At 44.6% G+C, this 27,188-nt stretch overlaps 2 protein-coding genes and 1 long non-coding RNA gene across 5 annotated transcripts in view; 2 read left to right on the top strand and 1 right to left on the bottom strand.

Moving 5' to 3' along the window:
- The window catches only part of ralgapb (Ral GTPase activating protein non-catalytic subunit beta), a 28,066-nt gene extending 5,054 nt beyond the window's left edge, over positions 1–23,012 (top strand). The window contains exons 7-33 of the mRNA XM_070992659.1: positions 5,602–5,744; positions 7,171–7,221; positions 7,367–7,411; positions 7,672–7,719; positions 7,813–7,964; positions 8,110–8,269; positions 8,895–9,024; positions 9,598–9,765; positions 10,075–10,186; positions 10,297–10,432; positions 12,397–12,458; positions 12,798–12,861; positions 13,068–13,189; positions 13,313–13,495; positions 15,877–16,025; positions 16,331–16,500; positions 16,820–16,923; positions 17,045–17,200; positions 17,488–17,673; positions 17,754–17,912; positions 18,060–18,183; positions 18,283–18,402; positions 18,575–18,681; positions 18,804–18,873; positions 19,245–19,302; positions 20,398–20,531; positions 22,629–23,012. Coding sequence (XP_070848760.1) covers positions 5,602–5,744; positions 7,171–7,221; positions 7,367–7,411; positions 7,672–7,719; positions 7,813–7,964; positions 8,110–8,269; positions 8,895–9,024; positions 9,598–9,765; positions 10,075–10,186; positions 10,297–10,432; positions 12,397–12,458; positions 12,798–12,861; positions 13,068–13,189; positions 13,313–13,495; positions 15,877–16,025; positions 16,331–16,500; positions 16,820–16,923; positions 17,045–17,200; positions 17,488–17,673; positions 17,754–17,912; positions 18,060–18,183; positions 18,283–18,402; positions 18,575–18,681; positions 18,804–18,873; positions 19,245–19,302; positions 20,398–20,531; positions 22,629–22,801 — 3,286 coding nt within the window. The 3' untranslated portion in view covers positions 22,802–23,012. The remainder of the gene's footprint in view (positions 1–5,601; positions 5,745–7,170; positions 7,222–7,366; positions 7,412–7,671; positions 7,720–7,812; positions 7,965–8,109; positions 8,270–8,894; positions 9,025–9,597; positions 9,766–10,074; positions 10,187–10,296; positions 10,433–12,396; positions 12,459–12,797; positions 12,862–13,067; positions 13,190–13,312; positions 13,496–15,876; positions 16,026–16,330; positions 16,501–16,819; positions 16,924–17,044; positions 17,201–17,487; positions 17,674–17,753; positions 17,913–18,059; positions 18,184–18,282; positions 18,403–18,574; positions 18,682–18,803; positions 18,874–19,244; positions 19,303–20,397; positions 20,532–22,628) is intronic.
- On the bottom strand, positions 15,912–17,109 carry LOC139351014 (uncharacterized). The gene is made up of 3 exons (XR_011603558.1): positions 16,987–17,109; positions 16,804–16,890; positions 15,912–16,022 (listed from the first exon to the last, which is right to left on the bottom strand). It is a non-coding gene; the product is annotated as an uncharacterized lncRNA (long non-coding RNA).
- A 1,397-nt stretch (positions 23,013–24,409) lies between the features above and the next one.
- The window catches only part of kcnq2b (potassium voltage-gated channel, KQT-like subfamily, member 2b), a 31,097-nt gene continuing 28,318 nt past the window's right edge, over positions 24,410–27,188 (top strand). For all 3 annotated transcript variants that reach the window (XM_070992632.1, XM_070992624.1, XM_070992639.1), the window contains exons 1-3: positions 24,410–24,768; positions 25,972–26,122; positions 26,758–26,848. In XM_070992632.1, the coding sequence (XP_070848733.1) occupies positions 24,636–24,768; positions 25,972–26,122; positions 26,758–26,848 (375 nt within the window). In that variant the 5' untranslated portion in view covers positions 24,410–24,635. The remainder of the gene's footprint in view (positions 24,769–25,971; positions 26,123–26,757; positions 26,849–27,188) is intronic.

The following is a 27,188-nucleotide window of genomic DNA, read 5'->3' as shown; positions in this document are numbered from 1 at the left end:
AGCTTTTCTGTTGAATATGTTTTTCAAATCATTGGCATTTACTGTGTTACACGGGGTCCTGTGCAGTTTACCATATAAAAGGCCAATATTTAGCGCTGAGGTCTGTTTGTTTTTATGTAATGTTTTAGCTGGTGCTGTCAAAAATATGGCGTTATTAACGCATTAACGCAAATCAATTTTAATGGTGTAATTTTTTTTATCGCGAAATTAACGATCTTTGTGACCTTGTGAACTCGTAGTTTTTTTTTATAAGCTGTGGCCACTGCTAGTAACATAAGAAAAACTACAGGATCCAGTTGTAAACCGGAAACAAAACAATAGGCACGCCCCACGCACGTGTTTGGTCTTGCCTGCTCGCCAACTGTAAAGGAGTAGGCTACCGTTTGTGTGGATGTCTAGTGCGAAACACCGAACTGGATGCGAACAAGATTCTGAATGGAAAGTTTAGTTTCAAAAAGTTGCCAGATGGGTCGACTGACAAGACCAAAGTTATCTGTGCGTATTGTCGGTGTGAACTGAATTATCACCGCAGCACATCCAGTCTGAAATAGCACTTGATGGCCAAACACACGAATTCGCATTCGCCGCCGCCTCCTTGTCAAAACCAGGCAACAATGGATGGCTTTCGACAGAGGCATATGGATACTATTATGTTCAAAGGAAACTTAAGAAAGGAAAGTTTAAGTCATGGTTTAAGTGCACTATAGACTGAGTCCTAGTTTACAATGATGTACATTTGGTAACTTTATCTTGTATCACCCAGTTTTGATCCCTTAGAAAGGGCTTTTGAAGGGGCTTTTTTGTAACCAAGTGTTTATTTTTTTGTCATCTGTTTATTGACAGTGTTAAATTGTGTGAGATTTGATTCATTCAAATGTGAATGACTGCTCAAAGTGAGAATGTTAGTGTGAAATATAACACTACACGTTGTTGTTTTCACTCAAAAACATTTGCACAAAACAAGCCTATCCACTTTTCCATGTTGATAACAGTATTAAAATGATAATTCAAGGGTCATTTAGAATAAATAAAAATGTGATTAATTTGCGATTAATCGCGAGTTAACTCTGACATTCATGAGATTAATCGCAATTAAATATTTTAATCGATTGACAGCACTAGTTTTAGCTGACCCAATGTGTTGCCCACATTTTATATATCAACAGTCAATTTAATTGTACAATCATATCATTATTAGGGTCAGACATCACCACTTTCATAAAATAGTTCTGAAATTGTATGAACAGAAAGAAACCCAGTTTTCCCAGAATGGAGTTCACCAAATAAAGAGGGCAGGCACGCAGCAAGCAAAGCAGGGCAAACTCAGAGACTGAAACAGAAGGTGACCGTGTTACATAATGGATGATTCAGTTTTAATAGGAATATTTCTTGCAGACAACCAAACTTTCTGACCTGGTTTATATGGTGGAACAGGTCCAGTAATGGTGAGCGAGACATCCGTTTTCCTCCATAGTTCTTAACAGGGCAAACCAAGTCTCTGCTGGCAGAGATGCATTTGGACTGACTGGACCATTATTTCTCTTTCTTGGGCATGAAACAGAGGTGGTTGATAACCTAGAGAAGCCTCAAAAATAATGATACCTGTGGCAGAAGTAGAGAGAGAGTTGTGGGCATATTTAATCCAAGACAGGTAAGTGAACCAGAAGGGTAGATTAGAGGCTCCAGCACACCTTAGGGTGGAATCCAAATCCCGATTAGCCCTCTACATCTGCCAGTTGGTCTGGGGATTGAAACCTGACAAGAGACTGACTGAAGCCTTCAGCACCCAGCAGAACTCCTTCCAAACCTGCGATGTAAACTGAAGATCTACATTCAAGATAATATCAGCAGGGATACCATGCAGATGGAACGCATGATGGACTAACAGCTCTGCCATCTGTTTATCTGATGGGAGGTTTGGGAGAGCCATAACAGTGTTACTATGGGATGGAGGCAACCACATGACAAAGTCCACAGCAATGTGTGACCAGGGATGACCAGTAATAGTAGGGGCTTAATGGGAGAGCTTCCATCAGGCACACACTGTACAGGCAGAGACAAAGTCCTGGGTATCCGCTTTCATCCTGGTCCACCAAAAATGTCGCATCCGCATCTGGACAGTGTGACCAATACCCAAATGGCATGTGAACTGGGATATGTAAGCCCACTGGAGAACCTGAGAACATGCAGCATCAGGTACAAATAATTGGTTAGGTAGTCCCTCACCTGGGCCAGGTTGAAGCCATTGGGCTTCTCTTACTGCCAACTCAATTTCCCAGGAGAGCGCGGCCACCACACAGGAAGCTGGTGGGCTCGGTAGTCTTCTCTGTCTCGGCTGGGTTATGTACTCTGAAAAGTGCATCTGGCTTGATGCTTCTGGAACCAGTACAGTTGGTAAGTCTGAATTGGAACCTACTGAAAACAGGGACAATTCTGCTTAAATCTTTTGGCAGACTGAATATGTGCAAGATTCTTGTGATTAGTCCAAACCACCGGTCCTCCAATATCAGTTTCACTGCCAACAGTTCCCCAGCCCCCCACGTCATCGTTCCACTTTGCAGTGTTCAGTTTACAGGAGAAAAAGGAACATTGGTGGAGCCTCTGATCAGGACCTAAATTCTGATACAAAACAGCCCCCACCCCAGAGGTTTCTACCTCTACCACAAACTGAAGGGCAGGATCTGGGGCAGAGGTGAACAACTCCTTCAGTTTATCAAATGCTGCATGGGTCTACGGAGACCAGACAAATGGGGAGGAAGAGGATGTGAGCCGGGTTAGTGGTGCTGTCACTCTGCTGAAGTCCCAAATGAAGCCTCTGTAAAGGTTGGTGAGTCCTAGGAAGCGCTGGAGCTGTTTATGGTTCTCCTGTACTCGCCACTCTGCTACTACCTTTATCTTGTCTGGATCTTTCTTCACCTGACCGCTGTTGATGATGTATCCTAGGAAGAAGACAGAGTCAGTGTGGAATGCGCATTTCTCTGCTTTACAAAGAGTGTGTTCTCCCATAACCTTAGAAAGACCTTCTGGACATGATGAACATGTTTCTCCCAGTTCTTGGAGAAGATCAGAATGTTGTCTACGTAGATAAATAATTAATGAAATTGTGTAGCACATCATTAATGTGGTTCTGAAACACTGCAGGCGCGTTAGACAAACCAAAAGGGATTACACGCTACTAAAAATTAACAACACCAAATGCACCAACAGGACAGGAGGAGGGATGTATAATACCTGCCACCAGGGACTCCATGGCTCTGTGTATGTCTCCATGGCTTCTTCTGGGTGTGACAGGTGGTATAGCTGGCAATAGGTGGATTGCATAATCATAAAGATGGTTGGGGGGTGGAGACACCACGAGCTCTTTACTGAAAACTTCACCTAGATCATGATATTCCTCAGGAACATTAGACAGATCAAGTGGACGGGATTTGACAGAGTTGGGGGATTACTTTGTTGTGAACAGAGTAGAAAGCACACAGTGAGCAGAGACAATAGGAACTCCATGCTGTGATTTTATTGCTGGACCAGTTGAAATTAGGGCCGTTTAATTTTAGCCAGGGAAAACCTAAAAACTAAAGAGGTGTTGATGGGCAGAGACAGATGTTCCAGAGGTAAGCCATACTGCTTACTACTTCCTTGTCAATAAAACTATTCTGAGCTCCAGAGTCAATAAGGGTCTGTAATGGTAGAGACAAACCTTAATAATAAATGCTAGTGGCTAGGTGCAATCTAGGAATGAAGGGGGAAAGATCACTCCTGACTCACCAGAACCCCCACAGCTATTCATGGGACGAGTCTTTTGGCAGATTGTGATGCAGTGTCCAGAATTGGCACAGTCTAAGCACAGACTAACCTGTAACTGCCACTGTCTCTTCTCCTGAGCCCGGTTGGGCTCCTCATCTGCAGGAGTGGTGGACTCTCATTGGGTACTTACACCTGCTTACCGTAAGCACATGGAGAAAACCTGAACATGGATGAGATAAGTTAGTCACACCACCTCTCACTTGGTGAGAGTGTTTGTGCAACCAGTGATCTAACTAGACGGTGAAGTTAACCGGGGATTGCAACTCATCTGGCAAATAACTGGTTGCTAATTCATCTTTCAACTGTCATTTAGTCCTTGCATAAGTACTCCTTGCAGAACCTTCTCATTCCAACAGGAGTCTACTACCAGGGTACAAAAATCCCCAGAGTAGGCTGCCACACTCCTACTTTCTTATTGGAGTCTCAGCAGTCCGCTGGAGGCATCTCCCATGTGGTCAGTATCATCAAACATTAAATCTTTGTGGTACATTGCTAAAGAAACTCTTGACATTTTCCATGTCACCTGCAAAGGGTTCCGGGTCAGTTGTGCGAGCATGGCTTCTTGTTGCAGTGAGAGTGTTCAGGGTGTGACCGTGCTAATCAATGAATTTCCCTTGATGACTAATTGCTTGTAGAAATTTTCTGACCTCCATGTCTGAGGCAGCTGGGTCCACATGGTCAAATCATTCTGTCATGTCTTTTACTAGTAATGGGACCCAAATGCAACACTGAGATGCAGAGACAGGGAGGTGGTAAAAAAAAAGAAAAAAGATCTGTAATGATCAAGTTGAGAGTTGTGCAACTGCTGATCATAGGCAATCCAACAAAGAACTTCATATTAGAGTGGGCAGGCAAGTAGAGAATCCCCAGATGGTGTACTCATGACCAATGAACATCTCATCCTCAGGAGCAGGTGGTGGGTGAACGACCTGAATCAGACTCAAAAGCAGACAGACATCTCTAGAAAATGGGCAGCTGTGGCTCAGGAGATAGAGCAGTCATCCACCTCAGAAGGTCTGTGGTTCAATCCCTGGCCTCGGCAGTTCACATGCTGAAGTATCCTTGGGCAAAATACTGAACCCCAGAACTGGCCCCGATGCTGTGCCATCGGTGTGCATATGTACGTTGCTTTGGATATATCCAAAAATGAAAATATTTTGTAATAGTACCAGATTGATTTAAACTTATTTTCAGAATAGAAGCATATTTCCATGGTCAGGGCTCTGTTGTGCTTTGGTACATCACAGCTAATCTTTATTTTATCTCTGTTTTAAACGATCTTCAAATTGTGCCTTTTTTGTCTCACTTTTGCTATTCATTGTGTAGAGCTTTGAGACATCTGATCTTAAATGTCATCTCCATAACAAACCTCATGGCCCACAGAAACGGTTTACTGTTTCTCACATATGTGACCAGCCACGAGAAAACCAGCAACAAGTCTCATTATGCTAATTTACTGTTGAATTGCCACATCCCCAACTAGGACCAAGCTGCCAGCGGGAATTTCCTCTAAAACAACCCAAATTCAAGTACAAAGTTTATTTTAAACATGGAGTGGCTTCTTCGTTATTTCAACTTACATATTCTGCAAAAAAAAAGGTAAAATCACTTTTTTTTTTTTGTAAATCGATTTTTCTTTGTTTACACAACTTGTGCTGGGTCAACTTAATGCTGGTTTTCTTGTGGCTGGTCACATATTTTTGACTTGATGTTGTTTATCTCATGAGTCTGAAGTTTTTTTTTTTATATTGACAGTAAATATAGTAAATCTTCAAATGTCAATAAATCTCCTTACAGTAACCCAGTGGATGTCAGTCGCCAGGTGGTTGTTTGTTCAACTCCTTCCTCCCAGGAGGAGCCATTAAGAGGAGACAGTCAGCTACCAGACATCTTCTTCAGAGCCATGAGAGGAATCAGCACACTGGTCGATGCCTTCCTGGGTATACTGATTTCTGACCTCTAACCCCCACCTGATCCCTGAACCCTATGTGATCCAGGACCTCTGTCCCCCTCACTTTCACAGTTTCAGTTTTTGACTCTCCAAACATTGTTTGACAGTCTAGCTGTTGAAATAACCTAACCCTAACCCAAAAACAGGTACAACATGGGTCTCGGTTCACTTGCAAGTGAACCCTGGTTCAGTTCGTATGGTGTGAAAGCTCACCGGACCAAACACAGGACCAAATGTATGTAGTGACAAGCTACAATAGCATTATAGGAACAGTTGCGTTCACTAACGTTGTAGCATTCCCTAAAATAGTGTGACCAAGCACAATACAAGACGGCTAGTCCACTCCTGTTTGTACTTTTTGAGGTTACATACCTTGCCACGCCGTCTGTGTAGCAACACCAACAACCTGTAGTCTGTCAACAGTCTCCTCAGCCTTCTCCTCCGGTGCCACCTCTCTTTTATTCGTGACACTGCGAAATGCTCCATGCCTCGCTGCCTTACCAGGCAGTCATATTGCACCACTTGCTGAGCCATGTGCATTTGAAACATAAAGAGAAACACCATCCCCAAAACAGCCAACTTCACATGATGATCCATGTTTACTGTTGTTTTTCCAGGCCGGGAGGGAGGGATTTCCCCTCCTACTATGTCCACCCCTATCAACCACGTGATGCTGCTCAGAAAGTTTGGTGCGCTATAGAAATCACAGAGTGAAAGCAGAACTGAAACAAGTGATAAATGCAACAATGTTGTGACTTTCAGCTCCCCAGTCGAACCAAGTCCGCTTGGTCAGGTGTGAAAATGACCCTAGTCATCTAGAAGTAAACTAGTGACCGCTGCTGTCCCTGTTGAAGACTGATGGTTTTGAAGAGGAGTGAAAGAAGCCATCCACCTCAAGCTGGAATGGCCATCTCTGAACAGAGGAGGTGGTCTGCGACACCACTTTTCAGCCACTTACAATATAGTACTGAAATCTCTCCCCATATTTTGTTTAACACCCATTTACACCATGACTCATGTGATCTTAATGACTCACTTGTCATCCAATTGTACATCATTCAGTTCATCTTCAAAAAAGTTGTGTCAAATTGGAGTACTCAATTTGTATTATGAACTGTTTAACTGTTGAGTTTTGTGTTCTTTTCTACATTTAATGATACAGTGATCACTTAGTGACTTATAACCATCTTATAACCAATTTATATTATATCTGCCGATACTTTGTATCATCACATCAACATTCAGTCATCTTCGTTCAAATCGTGCTTTTGCATACTCACTCACAGTATGTCAAAAGTCATCATCAGCTGAGAGGAAAGAGGAGAATAATTTTGTTTTACAGTCTGAATCTTATTTTTGTTTTCTCCAATATTTTGTACTGGTGTGAGAAGTAACTTAAACTTGCATTTCTACAGGTGTAACTGTGGTCAACAAAGAACCAACAGAGCAACTGCTGCCTCACACTGGTATACACACACTACCAATACATTGACACACACACATTACACATGGATATAATAATAATAATAATTCTGTCATTGTTACTGTTCTTCCTGCTGTTGACGTTGTTATTGTTTATTGTTACTGTTGCTGTCACTGCTGTTTCACCAGGACTAACAACAAGGCTTCATTTCAGAGACCGGTTACCTTCTCTCGGTAAATCATATGAACCCAAACTGATCAGGTCAATCCAATAAATAAGCTAATCAAAGCAATCAAAGCTGTGACTCACCTGACAGCAGAAACATAACAAGAACCAGAACCTGTTCTACTCTTTGTTGGACCTACAGGAGCAAAAATGTCTCTCATTGATTTAAGTTAATCTTATTGATAAAGTTGATCAAAACTAAGTCTCATTGTTGCCTCTGACCTTTGCTTTTCAGTTTTCAGTTATTTTTCACCTCATCTACTCACAGGTGTTGCTGTGACCAGGAACCCATTCAGAGACCGCCTCCCCTCCTATGGTAAGCCCCATCCACCTGCCGCCCTACGCGGATTTGATCGATGGTTTTCATTTGTAGAAACAGAGCAGATCACTTGTTCTCTGGTCTCCTCAGGTCTCTCTCGACCTCGTTCTGGAAGTGCCCCACCCATCCCGGTGAACATACTGACCATGCCCAGTGCCACTCCTTCCATCAACCCCCCACCTCTACACAACAGACGACTAAAACCTGCAAATGTTTCCAGGACAACAAATAAACCTCTTATGGTATGACAGTGTATGTTTGTGGACTCCTGTGTATCCGTCCAGGCTCATGGCTCTTTAGCTGTCCAGGTGCAACACTTCTTGTCTTGATGTGTTTGACCCACCTCAAGAGTTAGGTTATGACTTATGGACTTCATTCTTCCCTCAGACATCTTCTTCCACCCATCACCCCCCTTCCTTTATCCCCCAGTTCTCTTCCCCCCGACCCTTCCCCTCCCCCTTCAGGTGTAACGTGGACTCCCTCCTCCACTTGTTTGGCTGCTGGCTGTTTGATGCTGCTCTGACCAACAGAGACCCTGCTGTCCCTGGTCAGTACTCAGTACAGTGCGACACAACAATACTACAGTGTAGTTGCAGGTGGATAATTACAATTACGATTAATAATTTTGCAGACATTTTTATCCAGGCAGAATTTCCGTCCAACAAAATATAATTTGTAGTCTACAAGGATCAGACAGTGAGCAGAACACATTGGCATGCAAGAAACACACAACTCTGCAAAATTCAATGTAATATAGATAACCACAGTGCAAACATCCAACATACAGTGTAAAGATAATTCATACCCTGTTCAACACAGCCACAGAGTCAGTTTCTCTGTCTCACTATGTACAAAATTCCCCACTCAGTTGAGACTTTCCTGGTTGCTCTGCAGAAGAGGGTTCCCCAAAATTGTTCAGAGTGAAACCTCTTTTTGGAGTTAAAGCTTTGAAATTTGATCCGAGAAATCCCATGTACTCTGAGCCAGACGAGACCGCAGGCTCCCGAGAAAAGAGGGCCAGGTCGATGAATGGATGATTGATGGGTAATTGATGTGGTAGTTGAAGAGAAGCTGGATCCTGACACTGTACGCATTAGTACACACAGTACAGGTACTTCATCCTCTGTGCGGGTCACTATCGACATGATAAACTCTCTTTGTGTCTTCTCCAGCTGGTCACTGTGATGTCACTGTGATGTCAGATAGGTGGGTGGATGGTCGAGCTGAGGCCTATGGGACGCTCTGCAGGATCTTCACCAGTAAGAAAACTGCGGAGGACATCCTGCCTGTCTACCTATCCAGGTATATGTCTGCCTACATGTCCAGATACATTATCTCTCCTGACAAGGTGCATGCCTGTCTACCTGTCCTGCTACATTATTGCTGTACTTGTGCTGGTGCATATCTGTCGAGCTGTCCAGGTACATTATCTCTTTATCTGTGCTGGTGCTCATCTGTCAACCTATCCAGTTACAGTCCTCTCTGGTCTCCTTGTAGGGTTTCTCTATTGGCACTTCTGGCCACTCCATGCTGCACTGGATTGTGTTTCCATTACCACTTTAAATGCAAATGAGTTTTGTCTGAGATGGACCATCTCTGGAGGCATGTCAAAGTTATCATTGTCATCATTCCTTCAGTGCCATGTTTAAATAGCCTCTGCTGCTGCTGCCAGGCATAGCGGATACTGCATCAGTAACAACCATCCCGCCTGTGTTTCAAGCAACAGCCTGAAAATCTATGATGATATTTGGCTGGCTTCCAACAACAGCCATCAACTCAAGACAATACCTTCTAGCGGGTTACACTGTAGAAACTGGTGATTGTCTTCTATTAATCCAAAAGTTGTGTCTTCTCTCTCCTTTGCCCAACCTACAGGTTCTACCTGGTTCTCCTGCAGGGTCTCCAAGTGTCAGATGAGGCCTGTCCTCCTGTTCTGGCCTCCATCCTGCTGAACTCCACTTGTCTATTCTGCTGTGACCTGAGAGGAGTCAACCTGCTGCTCCCCTCCTTCATTTCAGCTGTTGAGAATGTGCTGCTCAACAGGTACAAATACTGCAACTTGCAACCAACTACAATCACTGTGTATAACAGTGCTGGTTTGTTTCACCAATGAGCTCACCTCCCAGTCCAGGATCTGGTCCACAACCTCCATCCCACGGTGGGGGGATGGGAGTCTCATATTAGAAACTATAAAGGAGGCAGAGTTTTGAGTCATCCAGCAGTGATGTGATTATAAAAGCTGTCACCAGCACCTGCCGTAGTCATACAGTCACTTGAACTATGCCTGCAGATACTGACAGATGCAGGTAAATGTCTCTCTGTCTTCTTTGTCTCTGTGTCTCTCTTGCCAAGGGAAGTGTTGAGGTTTAGCTTTGTGAGTCCGGTGGATTTGAGGCAAGCTTCAATTCTCATCCTACTGTCCCTGCTGCCCCTCCCTCTGCAGTTTCCCTTTGTCCTATCAGAGGTAAGCTTATATCATCCTGCTAAACACCTACACACACCTATGCAGAGCTGACCTGGACCTTACAGGTCGAGTAAGAATGTCCATGAATAACCATAGGCGCATGTGTTCAGTTGTCATTAGACGGGCAGTTCAGTGGTATTGATGTCACAGCTGGTAGCTTCATGTCTCTGAAGCCCCGCCTCATCAGTGTTCTGATTGGAGCTCTGCACACAGAGACTGATGCCTCCAACACACAGATCATACTTGGTGAGTCACAAATTACTAATTTATGATGATTTCTTTGTTATTTAAGTTTCTATTATTTTTTAAGACATTAGGACAAATGAATGAGCACCAAAAAAAAAAAAAAAAAATCAGCAATAAAGACATCAACAAGAACCAAAACCACACTAACCAAAAGTGCGGAGTCATCTCTGCAGTGTTCATAACAACTCCTTCTCAAGTATGTTTCTTCATTGACAAATAAATATTCAGAACATAAACAAGACATAAGACATACTTCCAAAAGGCAAATGAATTCCTCAAAAGTATAGTGCTTGGCTCCTATGATATGATTTCCCTATAGACAAGAAAGTATGAATTTTTATGGTTCAGCACGTTGCTGTTAGTAAATCAAGTGATGCACTCAGTCTTAACCCACTCTGTGTATTCAGGTCCAACTCTGCTTTTCCAGCCACAGAGGGTGAGTTGATTCAGGCGTCAACTCTGTTTTATTTATATAGTGCCAAAATCATACCAAAATTATCTCTGGCCACTTTCAATATAAAGCAGGTGTAGACTTCTCTTATTTACAGAGACCCAACAATTCAAACCATGAGCAAGAACGTCAAGACAGTGACAGAGAAAAACTGCCTTTAACAAGTATAAACCTCAAACAGAATGAGAGACACAGAGAGATTTGATTTTTAAAAGTTACTTCATTCTATCAATTTTTCAACAAGCCATTCACAAAAATATACCCATCCTCAATACAAAAAGAATTGGTGTTAAGGATGTCACTACACACACACTGTTCAGAAAAAAATGGCTGCAATGACTCTTCCTCTCCTGTCTTGTCTGACTGACTGAAAAAGTATAACTTGGAGGACAAGCTTCTATCAGTGTTGCTACGCCAGTAGTGCTGTTTAGGAAGGTCTCAACAATAAACTTTAAATGTAAATTCTTTTCACTTATCAGATCATTAATTAATAAGGATTTGTTAGCCAATGATCTGACATTAACAAGAGTTAATTTCAGGACAGGAGGAAGAGACTGACTGTGGTTGAGCAATGATAGATTTCGGATCACTGAACCAGGAAGCAGATGATCTGTGATTGCTATGATGTGTTTGACCATGCCACCATCACTGGTATGTTTAAGGAAATGACATGGCATCTGTCTCATTTTTGATGGACACCTGAGTGATGACATCAGTGGTTACTGTTGTTTAATAGTTCACCAATTTGACTGAGCTTCAGTGTGGCAGCTTTAAGTAACTCCTTGATTGGTGATTGCTCTGGAGGTGGGGAAGGGATGTTGGATCCTTGGAGAATGTGATGAATAGGGGCATTGGATCCCTGACTGTGACAGAGACATCTTCTCTGAATTCCTTTGGTGATGTGAAGCGTAGGGTCTGGTGAGGTTTTCTGCCTGCGCAGGCTGACCTAGGCACTTATCTGCGCATTCTTGTTTTGGTACAGCATGCCAAGAGCAAGATGCAGGTTGCTGCTGAGCAGTGTGCAACCAGCGATGTTTGAATGTACATCTTCTTAATAGATGGAGACAACTTTGGCCCTTTTTGTACATGACATCTGTGTTGTTAGTCCAGTTCAGTTTGTGGTTGAGGTGACCACCCAAGTATTTGTACTTGGCCATGATCTCAATTTCCAAACCCTGGATGTTCATCAGTCCAGACTATCACCCACTGAAAATGTTTGGAGCATTATGAAAGGAAAAATACAACAAAGGAGAGTTCCTGCTGAGCAGCTGAAATCGTTCATGACGCCAGAATGAGGAAATGGTCCTCTTTCAGAATGACAGCAGTTGGTCTCCTCAGTTCAAACACTGACAGAGTTTTATTAAAAGAAGAGCTGAAGCAGCAGAGAGCGAAACATGAGCCTGAACAGTAGCTTTATCGAGTTCTAAATGAAGATATAATTTTCAAGAACAATGAAATTTCTCAGTTTCAGGATTTGACATGTTGTCTTCTGTTTGACTCATGTTTTATGTAGCAGCCATGTTGACCCTGATTCAGGATTTGGCTCTGTCAGAGGCTGCAGGTCAAACCCAGAAGGTGAGTTTACTTGCATCTATACGTGATGACAGAAAAATAACTCTGAATATCATTAAATAACAGAAGTAAATTTTATCATGTTTAAGACTGCTGTTATGATATACTGTATATTCTGTTTTTGTTGTCTTATCATTTTCTAAATTATCTTGCACACTGATTTATCTTCCCCAGTTGTGTGATGTTTGTCACTTAAAAGTTCACTGTTCATCTGAATTAGATTTAAATAGAGGAAAAATCAGCCTGCAGGAGGTGCCAGCAGGACTTACTAACTGACAGTTACTCTGGGGTTTCTTTTATTATTAGGAAAAACTAAAACACTGCATCTACTTTTGTGTCCAGGAAACCCAGTACGATGGAGCGAGCAGACTGAGGCAGACCGGGGGAACCTGTGGAACCAACACAAGCAGACGCACCAGTAGTAACAACTAGTGGATTTTTATTGATTGCTTATCTGACTGGTGATGTTTTCATATGATGTCATATGATGGACATCTGTGTGTGTGTGTGTGTGTGTGTGTGTGTGTGTGTGTGTGTGTGTGTGTGTGTGTGTGTGTGTGTGTGTGTGTGTGTGTGTGACTGTGTTGCCATGGTAACCAGCCATACCATCAGACACAACGGGGATCCTGTGGGTTCAGTTTGTTCGTCTGCTGACTCAGCGTCTGACTGGTCAGTGGAGGAATGACTCTGCAGTTTGTCTGTGTGCACTGGAATTACTGGGAGGATTGGCCAAGGTGTGGAGACACACACACACACACACACACACACACACACACACACACACACACACACACACACACACACACACTGTAAACTGCCTGTAAACCTTCCTGTGAGCCTCTCTTGTGCTCTTGCAGGTGGAGGTGAGTGTTGAGGAGAGTGAGAGGAGGCGAGCACTCACTTCAATCTGCAGTTACATCGTGTTTCAGTGCAGCCGTCCTCCTCCGCTTCACTCCAGAGATCTGCACTCCATCATCGTCGCTGCTTTCTACTGTCTGAATGTCTGGTTAACTCAACACCCCACCATGCTCGACCAACAGGTGACTAACCAACAGCTACCTGACCAACAGTTAACTGACCAACAACTACCTGACCAACAGTTAACTGACCAACAACTACCTGACCAACAGTTAACTGACCAACAACTACCTGACCAACAGTTAACTGACCAACAACTACCTGACCAACAGTTAACTGACCAACAACTACCTGACCAACGGGTGACTAACCAACAGCTACCTGACCAACAGCTACCTGACCAACGGGTGACTAACCAACAGCTGCCTGACCAACAGTTAACTGACCAACAGCTGCCTGACCAACAGCTACCTGACCAACAGCTACCTGACCAACAACTACCTGACCAACAGGTGACTAACCAACAGCTGCCTGACCAACAGCTACCTGACCAACAACTACCTGACCAACAGGTGACTAACCAACAGCTGCCTGAACAACAGCTACCTGACCAACAGCTACCTGACCAACAGTTAACTGACCAACAACTACCTGACCAACAGTTAACTGACCAACAACTACCTGACTAACGGGTGACTAACCAACAGCTACCTGACCAACGGGTGACTAACCAACAGCTACCTGACCAACAGCTACCTGACCAACAGCTACCTGACCAACGGGTGACTAACCAACAGCTACCTGACCAATGGGTGACTAACCAACAGCTACCTGACCAACAGCTGCCTGACCAACAGTTAACTGACCAACAGCTGCCTGACCAACAGCTACCTGACCAACAACTACCTGACCAACAGGTGACTAACCAACAGCTGCCTGACCAACAGCTACCTGACCAACAGGTGACTAACCAACAGCTGCCTGACCAACAGCTACCTGACCAACAGCTACCTGACCAACAGTTAACTGACCAACAACTACCTGACCAACAGTTAACTGACCAACAACTACCTGACCAACGGGTGACTAACCAACAGCTACCTGACCAACGGGTGACTAACCAACAGCTACCTGACCAACAGCTACCTGACCAACGGGTGACTAACCAACAGCTACCTGACCAATGGGTGACTAACCAACAGCTACCTGACCAACAGCTACCTGACCAACAGCTACCTGACCAACGGGTGACTAACCAACAGCTGCCTGACCAACAGCTACCTGACCAACAGCTACCTGACCAACGGGTGACTAACCAACAGCTGCCTGACCAACAGTTAACTGACCAACAACTACCTGACCAACGGGTGACTAACCAACAGCTGCCTGACCAACGGGTGACTAACCAACAGCTGCCTGACCAACAGCTACCTGACCAACAACTACCTGACCAACGGGTGACTAACCAACAGCTGCCTGACCAACAGTTAACTGACCAACAACTACCTGACCAACGGGTGACTAACCAACAGCTGCCTGACCAACGGGTGACTAACCAACAGCTACCTGACCAACGGGTGACTAACCAACAGCTACCTGACCAACGGGTGACTAACCAACAGCTACCTGACCAACAGCTACCTGACCAACAGCTACCTGACCAACGGGTGACTAACCAACAGCTACCTGACCAATGGGTGACTAACCAACAGCTACCTGACCAACAGCTACCTGACCAACAGCTACCTGACCAACGGGTGACTAACCAACAGCTGCCTGACCAACAGTTAACTGACCAACAACTACCTGACCAACGGGTGACTAACCAACAGCTGCCTGACCAACGGGTGACTAACCAACAGCTACCTGACCAACGGGTGACTAACCAACAGCTGCCTGACCAACGGGTGACTAACCAACAGCTGCCTGACCAACAGCTACCTGACCAACAGGTGACTAACCAACAGCTAATTGACCAACAGGTAACTGACCAACAGGTGACTAACCAACAGCTGCCTGACCAACAGCTACCTGACCAACAGGTGACTAACCAACAGGTAACTGACCAACAGGTAACTGACCAACAGGTGACTAACCAACAGCTAACTGACCAACAGGTAACTGACCAACAGGTGACTAACCAACAGCTAACTGACCAACAGGTAACTGACCAACAGTTAACTGACCAACAACTACCTGACCAACAGGTGACTAACCAACAGCTGCCTGACCAACAGCTACCTGACCAACAGGTGACTAACCAACAGCTAACTGACCAACAGGTAACTGACCAACAGGTGACTAACCAACAGCTACCTGACCAACAGTTAACTGACCAACAGCTACCTGACCAACAGGTGACTAACCAACAGCTAAGTGACCAACAGCTGCCTGACCAACAGCTACCTGACCAACAGCTACCTGACCAACAGCTAACTGACCAACAGCTAACTGACCAACAGGTAAATAACCAACATGTAACTAACCAACAGGGTAACTAACAGCTAGGTAACTAGCCTGTGTTGCAGTATGTGCTCTGTGTGTAATTTGTGTGTGTTTTCAGGAGTGTTTGTTGGAGGTCCTGGAGATTGTGGAATTGGGGATTTCGGGCAGTAAGTCCAGACAGGAACAGGAAGTGACATGTAAAGAAGAGAAAAAACTGAGCCCATCCTCTCTGAGGGTGAAGGAGGCAGCTGAGGCCACGCTGAGCTGGTGAGCAAAACAAACACACATGCAAAGGTAGCGAATTTTAAGAAACAAGAGCATATTTTTCTTTAAATGAAGGAATACCTGACTGTTTTCATGACTTCACTAATCACATCCTGACACAGCCAGTTTGTGTTAGTTACGGATAAAAATATATTTTCACAGAATTTATTTTGCTGAATTATTGAAAACTGTAAAAACTGATAAAATTCATCCTGACTTTAAAATGAGTTGGGGCGACCAGGAGGGAAAATAAAATTAGGCCTGAGCAGTGTCTGTCTGGCTTAACACAAGTCTCATTCATATGTCAGTGTTATGCAGGTTTCAGGGGCCTTCCCCTTCCTCGGAGGCCTGCTGAATGAGGACGCTCTGATTGGTCGCTACTCTTTGCGTGACAGCAGTGTGAAGAAGTTCAGATATTTTGTGGTGGACAGCTCAGTGATCATGGCCATGCTGGAACAACCACAGGGGCCTGAAGAGGGTTAGTTGCGACTCACTGAACCAGACAGAGAGAAACCCTGACCTGCACACAGCAGCAACACGATGAACCCTAAAAACAGCACAAATACTCCCTCTCCTTTATCATTGTTATTCCAACAACCAAATCAATTTAACCTGATAATGATGTCACAAACTGTGGGAGGCTGGAATAACTTCCTCATGACTCATTGTTTGTTTCTTGATGTTGCTTCTGATACATTTTTGATTGATTAATCAATTAATCAAATAATGCTTCAGCTGCACAGATAGAAATGTTAATGTTTCTAATTGCATAATATCTTACTGATTTCCTTGTGCAGTGCCGTGTCCATCACTCACAGCGCTGATCAGAGGACCGTCAGGATGTCACACCTGGACTCTACAGCTCCACCTGCAGCCCAGAGAGGGACGAACTCACTCACAGGTGACCATTTAAATCAGTGACCAAACACAATGACATACATAATTATACAACTGGTAAACTTACTGTGTTTCACAGGCCTCAGATCAGTGTTTTATATCTCCTGTCTGTCTGTCTACTGCAGCAAACCATGATCCCAGAGCATCACAGCGTAGCGCAAGAAGATGCTGGGATACGATGTGACGTCAAACATCAGCTGTTTCCTGAATACATCGACAGAATTCCCTCAGTTAAAGCAGATCTGAGTATTCCAGCTCTGCATGCAACAGTTGCTGAGGAGGTGAGAACCTGGTCAAGCTAGATGCAGATCCTGCTGAATCTTCATTTTGCCTTTGAGACAAATGGATGATGTTGTTTCTTTACCTGCACATATGACCTCTGGTGTTCCACAGGAATCAGTTTTAGTTCATCTTCTTTTTGCTTACTTCTTGCTGATATTAAATCTGGATGTTGCAGAACACTCTGAAGCTACATTAAAGTCAGACAGGTGTTCTTTCCCTGTCTGTATTGTGTTCTCATTGTTGGTGTTATTTGTAAAGAATCGGGTTTGAACTCCTTGTCTGTCAGATGCAGCAGCGGCTGAAGCGTCTGCAAGCAGCAATTAAGAGGCAGCAACAGGTTGAAACTCAGCCGCAGGTGAGTGGACGGTCGGTCGTCATTACGACCTGCAGGCCGCCGCCCCTCGCCACCAACTTCCAGACAGCAAGACTCTTCCTGTCCCACCTAGGCCTGCTAACACCTGAGACCTTGAAGGTACCAGGGACAAATGGAGATCAAATTATTTATCCATCTAGGCTTGTCTGTAGTCATCTGTCTTACCTGTCTCTCTGCAGGATCCAGGTGCCAGCGGCGCCCCGGCTCAGCTGGTTTCTCTGGACTCATCTCTTCAAGGTTTCTCGGAGCATCTGCAATGTTTGGACCAGCTACCGTCCAGATACTGTGACTATGCCTTCATCTTCTACATGAGAGCAGGACAGAGGACAGCCACAGAGGTGACTGCACACCTGTCTGTCTGACTGCCTGTCTCACCCAAAACAGTTCCTGTGTATGATGTCACAGCTACAGAACATAGTACTTCCTCCTCTGCTTCTTATTTCCCTCTCACCCACTGACCTCTCTCTGTGTCTAACTCTCTGTAGATCCTGAGGAACGTGGAGTCCAGCTGCAGTGTCCCGTCCCACTTCCTGGACTTTCTGTCATCTCTCGGTCAGCCGGTGGAGGTGGGGCGTCGGCAGGTGGGTGGAGTCAGCACCAGCAGTTTAGGTAAGTGCTGTGATTTTTTGCCTCTTCACCACATGATGCTGTGGTGGGTCAGAGGTTACCTGAGTCTCCCTGAAACTCAGTGGTTGTTTTCTGTCCCAGAATTCCCTGCTGTGCTGGGTGACAGTGGAGGGGGCGTGTTTAATGGAGAGAGGTTTGTCCTGATGTATGTCGACACTCTGACAGAAATCACCTTCATTGTCCCGTCGTCATCCTCACACAGTCAGTGTCTGATGATCTAAACTAAAACTCTCTAACATGAACTCATGTTCAGTATTCTTGTTCATCATGTCAGGTCAGCTGTGACCATAAAAAGCCTCCGTGTGTGAAATGTATGAAACTGGAGATACTTCCTTTACTTATTTAAATTCTTCCTTTTTTTATCTGATTAAAGCGGTTGATACGTTGAAGCGTCCAGAGGAGGTGGAGCCTCTTACTGAGCCCCCATCACACCTGCAGAGTCATTCTGAGCTCCGCCAAAGCCGCACCCCCCCACCCACAGTACAGACCTTCTTCATAAAAGATTTTTCATCTGGCTGTTACTTGACTGTCTGTTTGTCTGTCTGTCTGCAGACCTGTTTGTGAAATCTGTCTGTCTCTCTTTGACCTGTCTGTCTGTCTAGAGTTCTCCAGCTGAAGACACGAAGTCTTTTAAATTCCTGATCGTCTGGGTTGAACACTTTGAGGATATCGGTAACTAACTTAGTAATTATATATGTATATATGTCCATAAATAAAAGTTTGTGAAACTACTGATCAACTTTATAGGAACAGTATAAGTACTACCTATAGTATTACTATTAACTGTATGTCAATACAATCACTGCTAACTTTAGTTAGTAACGTCAGTTAGTATTAATGTGCTAATTACCCAGGCAGAGGAGATCAGCTCTTCGTTCTCCCCAAAGGGAAAATGTCAAAAATTAAACCTGACCTTGCTGACAATTTGAACATAATATTTTAAAATTAAAAACAGTCACAAGCACCAAGCTCAGCTCAGCAGAGAGGACTGAGGCAGTTCATCTGAAGTATTTTCTGTAGTAACAGAATGACTTGTGTTACAGAGAGTTTCCCTCTGTCCGACCTGCTGTCAGAAGACAGAAAGACCGAAACACCTGCGAGGTAAACACACTTAACGTCCATCCCGAGTCTCTTCTCTGATATTTCCTCCCTCCTCGCTCCAACCAGAAGTCGTTCTGGTTGCCGTCTTGAAGGCGTCTCGAGGCTCTTGGTTTTGCTCTGAGGGGCGGTCACAGAGCAGCCTCCTTGTTGGATATCAGTTATTGATCAAACGCTGCAGCTGATCGGACTGATCTGATGCATCACAGCATCACATGAGTTTCATACCAGAGAGAAGAAGATAACAGATTAAACTTGTTAAATTTGTTTTCTGATTCTCTGCCATGTTACAAATCTGTGTTCTAAAGGTCTGAACCACAGAACGACCAAAAGCAGCAAATCCTTCACTGATGAGACAGATTTTTCTATTCATGATCTGTTCCATCATTCATTTTTATTATGGACCCATAATTAAAGTCAGGGAGCGTCTGTCAGCCAGCAAGAAACACTTTTTACATCATTCATCACCATTTCAGTCAGTCACATGTGAAACTGATCAGCATCAGCTTTGATATGTGACATGATTTCAATTTCCTGGAAACATTTAGCCTGATAATTAATTTCCAGTGTTCAAAAGACACCATATCATATTCTGGGTTATTAAATAATGAATTCCCACTCTATTAAGAAATACAGATTCAAATAATGAATGAATAATGTGAAGATATTTGCCAGTAGAGGTGGTTCCTCTGAGCAGGACACAGACACAAACTGCAGGTGTTCGTTAAACAGGTAACAGATGGAAAACTACTGGTCTGCTCAGCTGTGACCAGCTGATCCAGGTGTGATCAGCTGATCCAGGTGTCATCACATGTGGCTTCATGTGACACTTCAGAGGAAAAGATGTCTAATTTTTCTCAAACGTATTTCATTGTTTCTTCTCTCCTCACGTGGTTTCCTGTTTCTCTCCATCCTCGCTGGGACGGACAGAGACGAAAGTCATGGAGACGTGGGAGTGGTTTAAGAGACTTGGGATGAATCTGCTGTTCACACTTTGACGAACAACTTCAGTCTTAATAATGTCTGTCTGTCTGTCTGTCTGTCTGTCTGTCTGTCTGTCTGTCTGTCTGTCTGTCTGTCTGTCTGTCTGTCTGTCAGTGTGTCAAACGTCCAGCTGATCTTCATACTTCCTCTGAAAACTGGACTCTATCGGATTTGTTTGCATGGAAACAACAAGTTCAGTCTCACTGTCCCACTGGTCAACGGGAGTGTGGTCAGCAAGAGGTCTTTGGGTATGTCTGTCTGACTGTCTTTCTCTCTGTCTGACTGTCTCTGTCTCTTATCGTGCTTTACATGCTAACATACTATGCTAACACACCATACTGAGCCAACATGGCTGCTGACTATTCAGCTGCTCCGTTTAATAGAGGTTGTAAAGTTATGAAACACTTTATGATTAACGTCAGTTTGTGTCTGTGCGCTGAGACGTTGAGCTTTTTTTTCTTCTTCTTCTTCCAGATGTTTTCTCTCCTGACAGTAACGTTACTACACACTCACTGTCTCTGAAAGTCCACCGTTTATGAACAGATCCTTGTTGTGCTAACGTCTAACTTAGGCCTGGTTCAGACTACAGGATTTTATTTGATTGAGATTTTGATGTGGCCAACGAGTTACCAGCGTCATGGCCAACCGTGAATGACAGTCGGGCGTCTGTACCTGTGTAGTGTGACATGCTACATGACCTGTCATGAAATGTCTGGGATGCCCCACAACCCCCCGATGCAAACACCAGCATGTCTGAAGCTTTTTGTCTTGACTGGTCTATTGTGACATCTGCCATGACATGTTCCTGAGCATTGACCAATCAGGTGCTCTCCCCAGAGCGCAGTCAGGTAACCATGGCGAGGTGGAGGAGGAGAAGGAAGAGCAGGGATGCTGAGGCTGCTGCTGTCAGGTGGGACAACAAAAGAGACGATAAGTTGGTTGAGCTGTGGCAGCGGTACCCCTGCCTATCTGACGTTTCCTCGATGGAGGAAGACGAGAAAACAAGACAAATGTTGGCGAGAAACAGTTGAAGCTTTTCATCAGCTGGCGAGTAGCTGCTGTGATGTCATCACATTATCTCGGTGTCATTACTGATTTCAGATCAAACACAAAGTTGCCTGTTTGATGAGGCCAACACAGCTGAGCTGCTGCTTGTAGAATTAATCACTCTGGTAATAAAATGACTGGATGTGAAACTGGTTGTTTTGTCCCAGTTGTTATCTGGATGTTTCCCAGTAGATGTGTTAATAATGACTTAATGGGCTGAAGTTTACCCCTCTTAAATTTGCTTCTAATGTTATAGCGCATCCACAGACATTTTCTCTTTCTAACACAAGACTGCAGCGTCACACACAACGCGTCTATCAGGTGTGCTGTGATTGGTCGGGGTCCTCGCCAGTCAACTGACAAAGACATGGCGAGAGTTTATGGCTGTGTGATCATCAAATATGACACGGTGACCATCGTCTAGGACAAAAATATCATGTAGTCTGAATCAGCTTCGCTGCCCACTGATACCCGTTTCCTCCTACAGTTGTTGGCTGCTGCTAGCTCCAGGCTTTAGCCTTTAGCCTTTAGACTGCTTCTTTACTGAGCCCAATCTGGGAAATTGTTTTGTTGCAGTGCAATGAAAAAAAAATCATACAGACGACCATAGAATATATACAAGAATTAAAAAAAAAAAGTAAACAAATAAGTAACAAAAACAAGCTGCTGTTGTGCAACGTGATGCTCGTGGCAGGAATGATTTCCTGAAGCGTCCTTGTGACAGCGGAGCTGGAGCAGTCTGTTGGAGAAGGAGCTCTGCTGTCTGTCCACGAGGTGCTGAAGAGGATGTTCAGGTTTATCCATAATGGATAAAAGTCTGTCCAGTGTCCTCCTGTCCACCACCTCTTCAAAAGTGTCCAGTTTGCAGCCAATAATGGAGCCGGCCTTCCTGATCACTTTGTTCAGTCTGTTGGTGTCCGATGCTGCTCCCCCAGCACACTGCAGCTAAGAAGAGTGAGCTGATACCAGACTGGTAGAAGATCTCCAGATCTGCATATGTTGAATGATCTGAGCCTCCTCAGCAAATGGAGTCTGCTCATCCCCTTCTTGTAAACAGCGTTGACATTAGTTCCAGTCTGTTGTCGAGGTGCACTCCGAGGTATTTGTAATCCTCAACCACTGTAACATTGTAAGCACAGCACTGTTAGCGGCATTAGCACTCGAAGATGACGCAGAAACAGGAAGCAGGAAGAGAAATGTGCAGCTGTCCGATGACAGGAAGGAGATGTGGATTTCAGGATTGAAGTCAGTTTTCATGACCAGACAGTAACTGAGGACGATTGTCCTTCTGTCTCCAGGTGTCCTGGTCAGAGAGATGGTGATTAACTGTTGCCATCGGCGACGCTTGGAGAGTGACTCCGCCCCTCCGCCCCATGTCAGAAGGAAGCACATGATCAGTGACATCATCCATCGCTATCGCAGCCGCCACTCTGAACCCACCTTCTACTCCGGCCTGTTCCAGGACCCCTGACCCCCAACCACTACCTGTTCCCTGTCACCACAGCAACCTGATGTTCCATTTATCATGAACAGCTTTAAAAATGTCAAGTTTAATCTCAGCCAATCACGGTGGTTCCTGCCATCTGTTTCCCAAATGAGAAGTTACAAGGTTTCTGGTGTCACTGTGTGATGATGTCACTGTGTGATGATGTCACCTGCAGGTGTAATAAACAGTGTGAGTGTAAACTAGTGTTGTGTCGTTCGCGAACGATTCGTTCAAAAGAACGAATCTTTTAAGTGAACGTACTGAACCGAATCACTTCCTCAAGTGATTCGTTTGTTTCTCAGTTCAGTTGAACTGTCAGCAGCGCCGGGCGGGCGGCCGCTGCAGGCAGGGAGGGAGGCACCGCGCGCGCCGACTGCGCCGCGTCACCGACGCCTGAATCACTCAGTGAACTACGCTCTCCTGAAAGGGATACACTTTCATGGCGACCGTTGTTCCCCGTTGTTTTAACAGATAAACAAACTTAAATCGTTAGGCTGGCAGTAATGAGAAGAGCGTGAGACTCACCAGCTGTAGCACTAGGCAGGAGGGAGATAGGGGTGTGTTGTGTTCAAGTGTACCTCGGAGGAAACTAACTTTTTTTTTTTTTAACTCTGCTAAACTTGGCACCGCAACAACTCACATACAGTAGGACACAGCATGTAACGAGTAGTGTATAAAACCCGCAGTTTGAGAAAATGCGTGACTGTCTGATCATCTCATTGCGACAATTTGCGAGGGAACGGTGCATATTCAGCGTGAATCCTTCACTGAACGTACTGTGGGGTATACGTTCAATGAACGGATCACTCACTCAGCCAAATTTGCCGAGTAGACCAGTTAAATAGCGTACCATAGGACAGGACACTTAAAGCATCATGATTTATAAGCGAGTTTTATATTTACAAATGTGTTTGTCAAAGCAACGCAGTCACAACACTCTCGTCTCCTGGTCCTGGAAGCTGTGAACTGAACTGAAAACTGAACCGTTCAGCCGTATATCACTTCAGGAGTCGCAGGCTCCTCCTGCCAAGCGCTGAATGATTCGATGATTCGGTGAACGAATCTTTCTAGTGAACTGACTCTAGTGATTCAGTACGTCTAAAAGAACTGGCGTGGCCATCACTAGTGTAAACCTGTGTCTGAGACTGTGTCCTCTAAAAACCTGACATCTACCAGCTGATTGGTCCTCTGGTGACTGATGTCATCATGTGTTCCTCATAACAAACCATCAAACACAAACATTTGTACATTTGAATGAGCCAATCAAGGCAGCTCCTGACTGTGAGGAGGTGCTGCCCTCTCATCTGCTGCTCCTTCCCTCTTTCCTCCCTCCTCCTCCTCTTCCTCCTCCCTGCTCCTCCTCCTCCTCCTCTTCCTCTTCCCTGCTCCTCCTGTCATTTTTTGGGCTGCTGCTTTTTAAAGTCCACCTGTCTCTCCCTCTGGTTGTCACGGTTACCACCTTCAGATTATGCAGTTACCGTGGCGATGAGCATTGATCTCTCTGCTGTGTCTGTTTCTTGTCTCTGATTAAACTGATCAGCTGATCAATGGCTTTTTTAAACGCCACTTCGATGAATAACCGACAGTGACGTCATTCCATTTCCTTTCAGTGAGGAAAAAAAAAAACTGCTGATCAGTCCATCCTCTCTGCGGGTTTATCTTCCTCCATCCCTCTCCCCCTCTCTTCATCTCCTCCTCTTCTCCTCTTCCTCTTCCTCCGCTCCGCAGCAGCGATGCTCCCGCTGGGCCTGGCCGGCCTCGGCGCCCTGTCTCCGCGCTGGCAGTAGATCGGCAGGTCGGTGCGGGTCGCGTCTCCGTCATGGTGCAGAAATCCCGGAACGGCGGGGTGTTCCCGGGAGCGCAGGCCGACCAGAAGAAGCTGAAGGTCGGCTTCGTGGGTTTGGAGGCCGGGGGGACTGAGTCCAGCAGGGACGGAGCTCTGCTCATAGCAGGTAAACACCCCGAACACACAACAGCTGACCGCCCGTGGACAGTGATTACCTGAGACCGTTACCGTTAACGCGGCTCTACGGTTATTAGTGTGTGTGTGTGTGTGTGTGTGTGTGTGTGTGTGTGTGTGTTGTTTTTGAAGCTATTCACATTATCAGCAGGTTCATCTGATGATTTCATGTAAGCATCAGAACCATATCCCGGAACATTTCCGGATCAGCTTCACTGCGAAGGATTAAACAAACAAACAAACAAACAAACAAACTAAAAACAACAACAAACAACGTTTTTTTCACCAATAAGATCAAAAGAGAAAAGATGTGCTGTAAACCTGTCAGATGTGCTGTGATGTGGTGCTCCTGGTGTTGTGTTCAGATCAGAAGCAGCACCGGCTGCAGGGGCGGAGCAGCGATTTTTAAGGTGAGGGGCCTCCATTGTTGCAATGGTCCCACCTGTACTCATCCCATAGAGAGAACGAAAAACGAGTGTCTTTTAGTGTGTTGGTGTTGGGGTGGAGGAGGAGAAATGTGAATTAATGAATAATTTCACTATAATGGACACATGGAAGCAGATGGGAATGCTGCCAGCCGGACTGGATCATTTCCAGATGAAATGGATGATGTGAGCAGATGTTAGCATTGATAAAGATAAAGAGTGCAAAACAAAAGTGGACAGCATCACCACAGAGCTACACCACATGAGGCTGGAGTTAAACAGTCTGACAGCTTTTGGGGTGGAGGACCTGCGTTAGCTTCTTTCTTACATACTGGAAGCAGCAGTCCGTTACTGACGGAGCTGCTTAAACCCCCCTGCTGTCTCATGCAGGGGGTGGGATGGGTTCTCCATGATCAATGTCAGCCTGGTTAACATTCTCCTCTCACCCATATCCATGATTGTGTCCAGAGGGCTAGAAGAAGAATGATGTATAGGAAAATCTTATTTCATACAAGGACTAAAAGTGCACTTCCATTTCTAACAAACGGAGGAAGTGAAATCTTATCTGCAAATGTGTCCAAAGACTGAGATGGATAAAATGAACAGTTTCATAAAACAAACAGTTCTAGACGTCTGGTGAAAAGAAGCAGAAACAAACTGTAAGAAAGTGACGGTGATGCCTCAACATTAACATGAACAGCATGAACAGTTTGGGGTCGGGTCAGTGTGTGAATATCTTACTAAGACAGTGAATATATACCTGTGTTCAGGTGGGGAGGAGGGTCCTCGGCGGCAGCGCAGCAGTGTCTCTGGAGGCAAGAAACCTCCAAAACGAAATGCCCTCTACAGACGACTGCAGAACTTCCTGTACAACGTCCTGGAGAGACCCCGAGGATGGGCCTTCATCTACCACGCCTACGTGTAAATACCTGTCTGTCAGTTACACCTGACTATACATCTGCCTATCTGCATGACTATACGCTAATTCAACTCATTCCTGATGGTATTTTAACCTCACTGAGGTCAGAGTTCAGTCTCTTCTTTGCTCAGAGTTGCTCTGAAAATTTTCCTAAATTGCTCCGTGGCTACACCTCCTCATTAGAAATGTTCAGGTCTCTGAGGACTGTTGGTCTGTAACAGACATGGACATTCGGCAGAACAACACTGAGGGGAAAAATGACCCACAAACACGCTCTGAATGGGAAAACACCAAATAAGTAGAAATGTGATTATAAAATCATGATTTAAATTTTAAATCTGAAAAGGATTTAATCATTTAAGCAACCTGAGTGCTGTCAGAATAAATCATAACATTAACTACGATAATTCTGAAACTGAATATTTAATGATTATTTATTGATGTGAACTTGATACATCAGTAAAAGATGGATAGTTAACTGCAGTCTACTGTCAGCTCAGACTGCAGATCGATATGTGAAGACACATCTCAGATCAGATGTCAGTCTGAAACACAGATCTGAGGTCAGTCTTCAGAAACCTGAGAGTGAAGCAGGAACAGAGAGTCGGTGTGTGTTCAATGTGTGTTCTCTGTCCAGGTTCCTACTGGTGTTCTCCTGTCTGGTTCTGTCTGTGTTCTCCACCATCAAAGAGTATGAGAAGAGTTCAGAGGACGCTCTCTACATTCTGGTAAAACCTGTGCACGACTCATGTTCTTAAAAAGAAAGAAGCTTCATTTGCCTTCAGATCAGAGTCACACACTGATCTGAGGTCTGAAGAATATCTCAGTGCGTTGTGATATTTTTAGTTTTCGGTGTAGTTTGGTGATATTTTTAAACTTTCTGTGATTTCACACCAGGCAAAAAATCAAACCACAGTTGTTTTCACAATTTATTACTACTTTCATCATTTTTTGAGCTAAATTTCTCACAAGTGTCCTTGAGTAAGACACTGAGCCCTGAGTTTCTCCTGAAGGCCAGTGCCTTGCATGGACACCACTGATGTGTGAGTGTAAAATTGAGATAGATTT

The sequence above is a fragment of the Chaetodon trifascialis genome, chromosome 3, assembly GCF_039877785.1.
Source record: "Chaetodon trifascialis isolate fChaTrf1 chromosome 3, fChaTrf1.hap1, whole genome shotgun sequence".
In the NCBI taxonomy this organism is placed as follows: Eukaryota; Metazoa; Chordata; class Actinopteri; order Chaetodontiformes; family Chaetodontidae; genus Chaetodon; species Chaetodon trifascialis.
The sequence above is the reverse complement of the archived record's forward strand: the minus strand, read 5'-3'. Positions and strand labels throughout refer to the sequence as shown.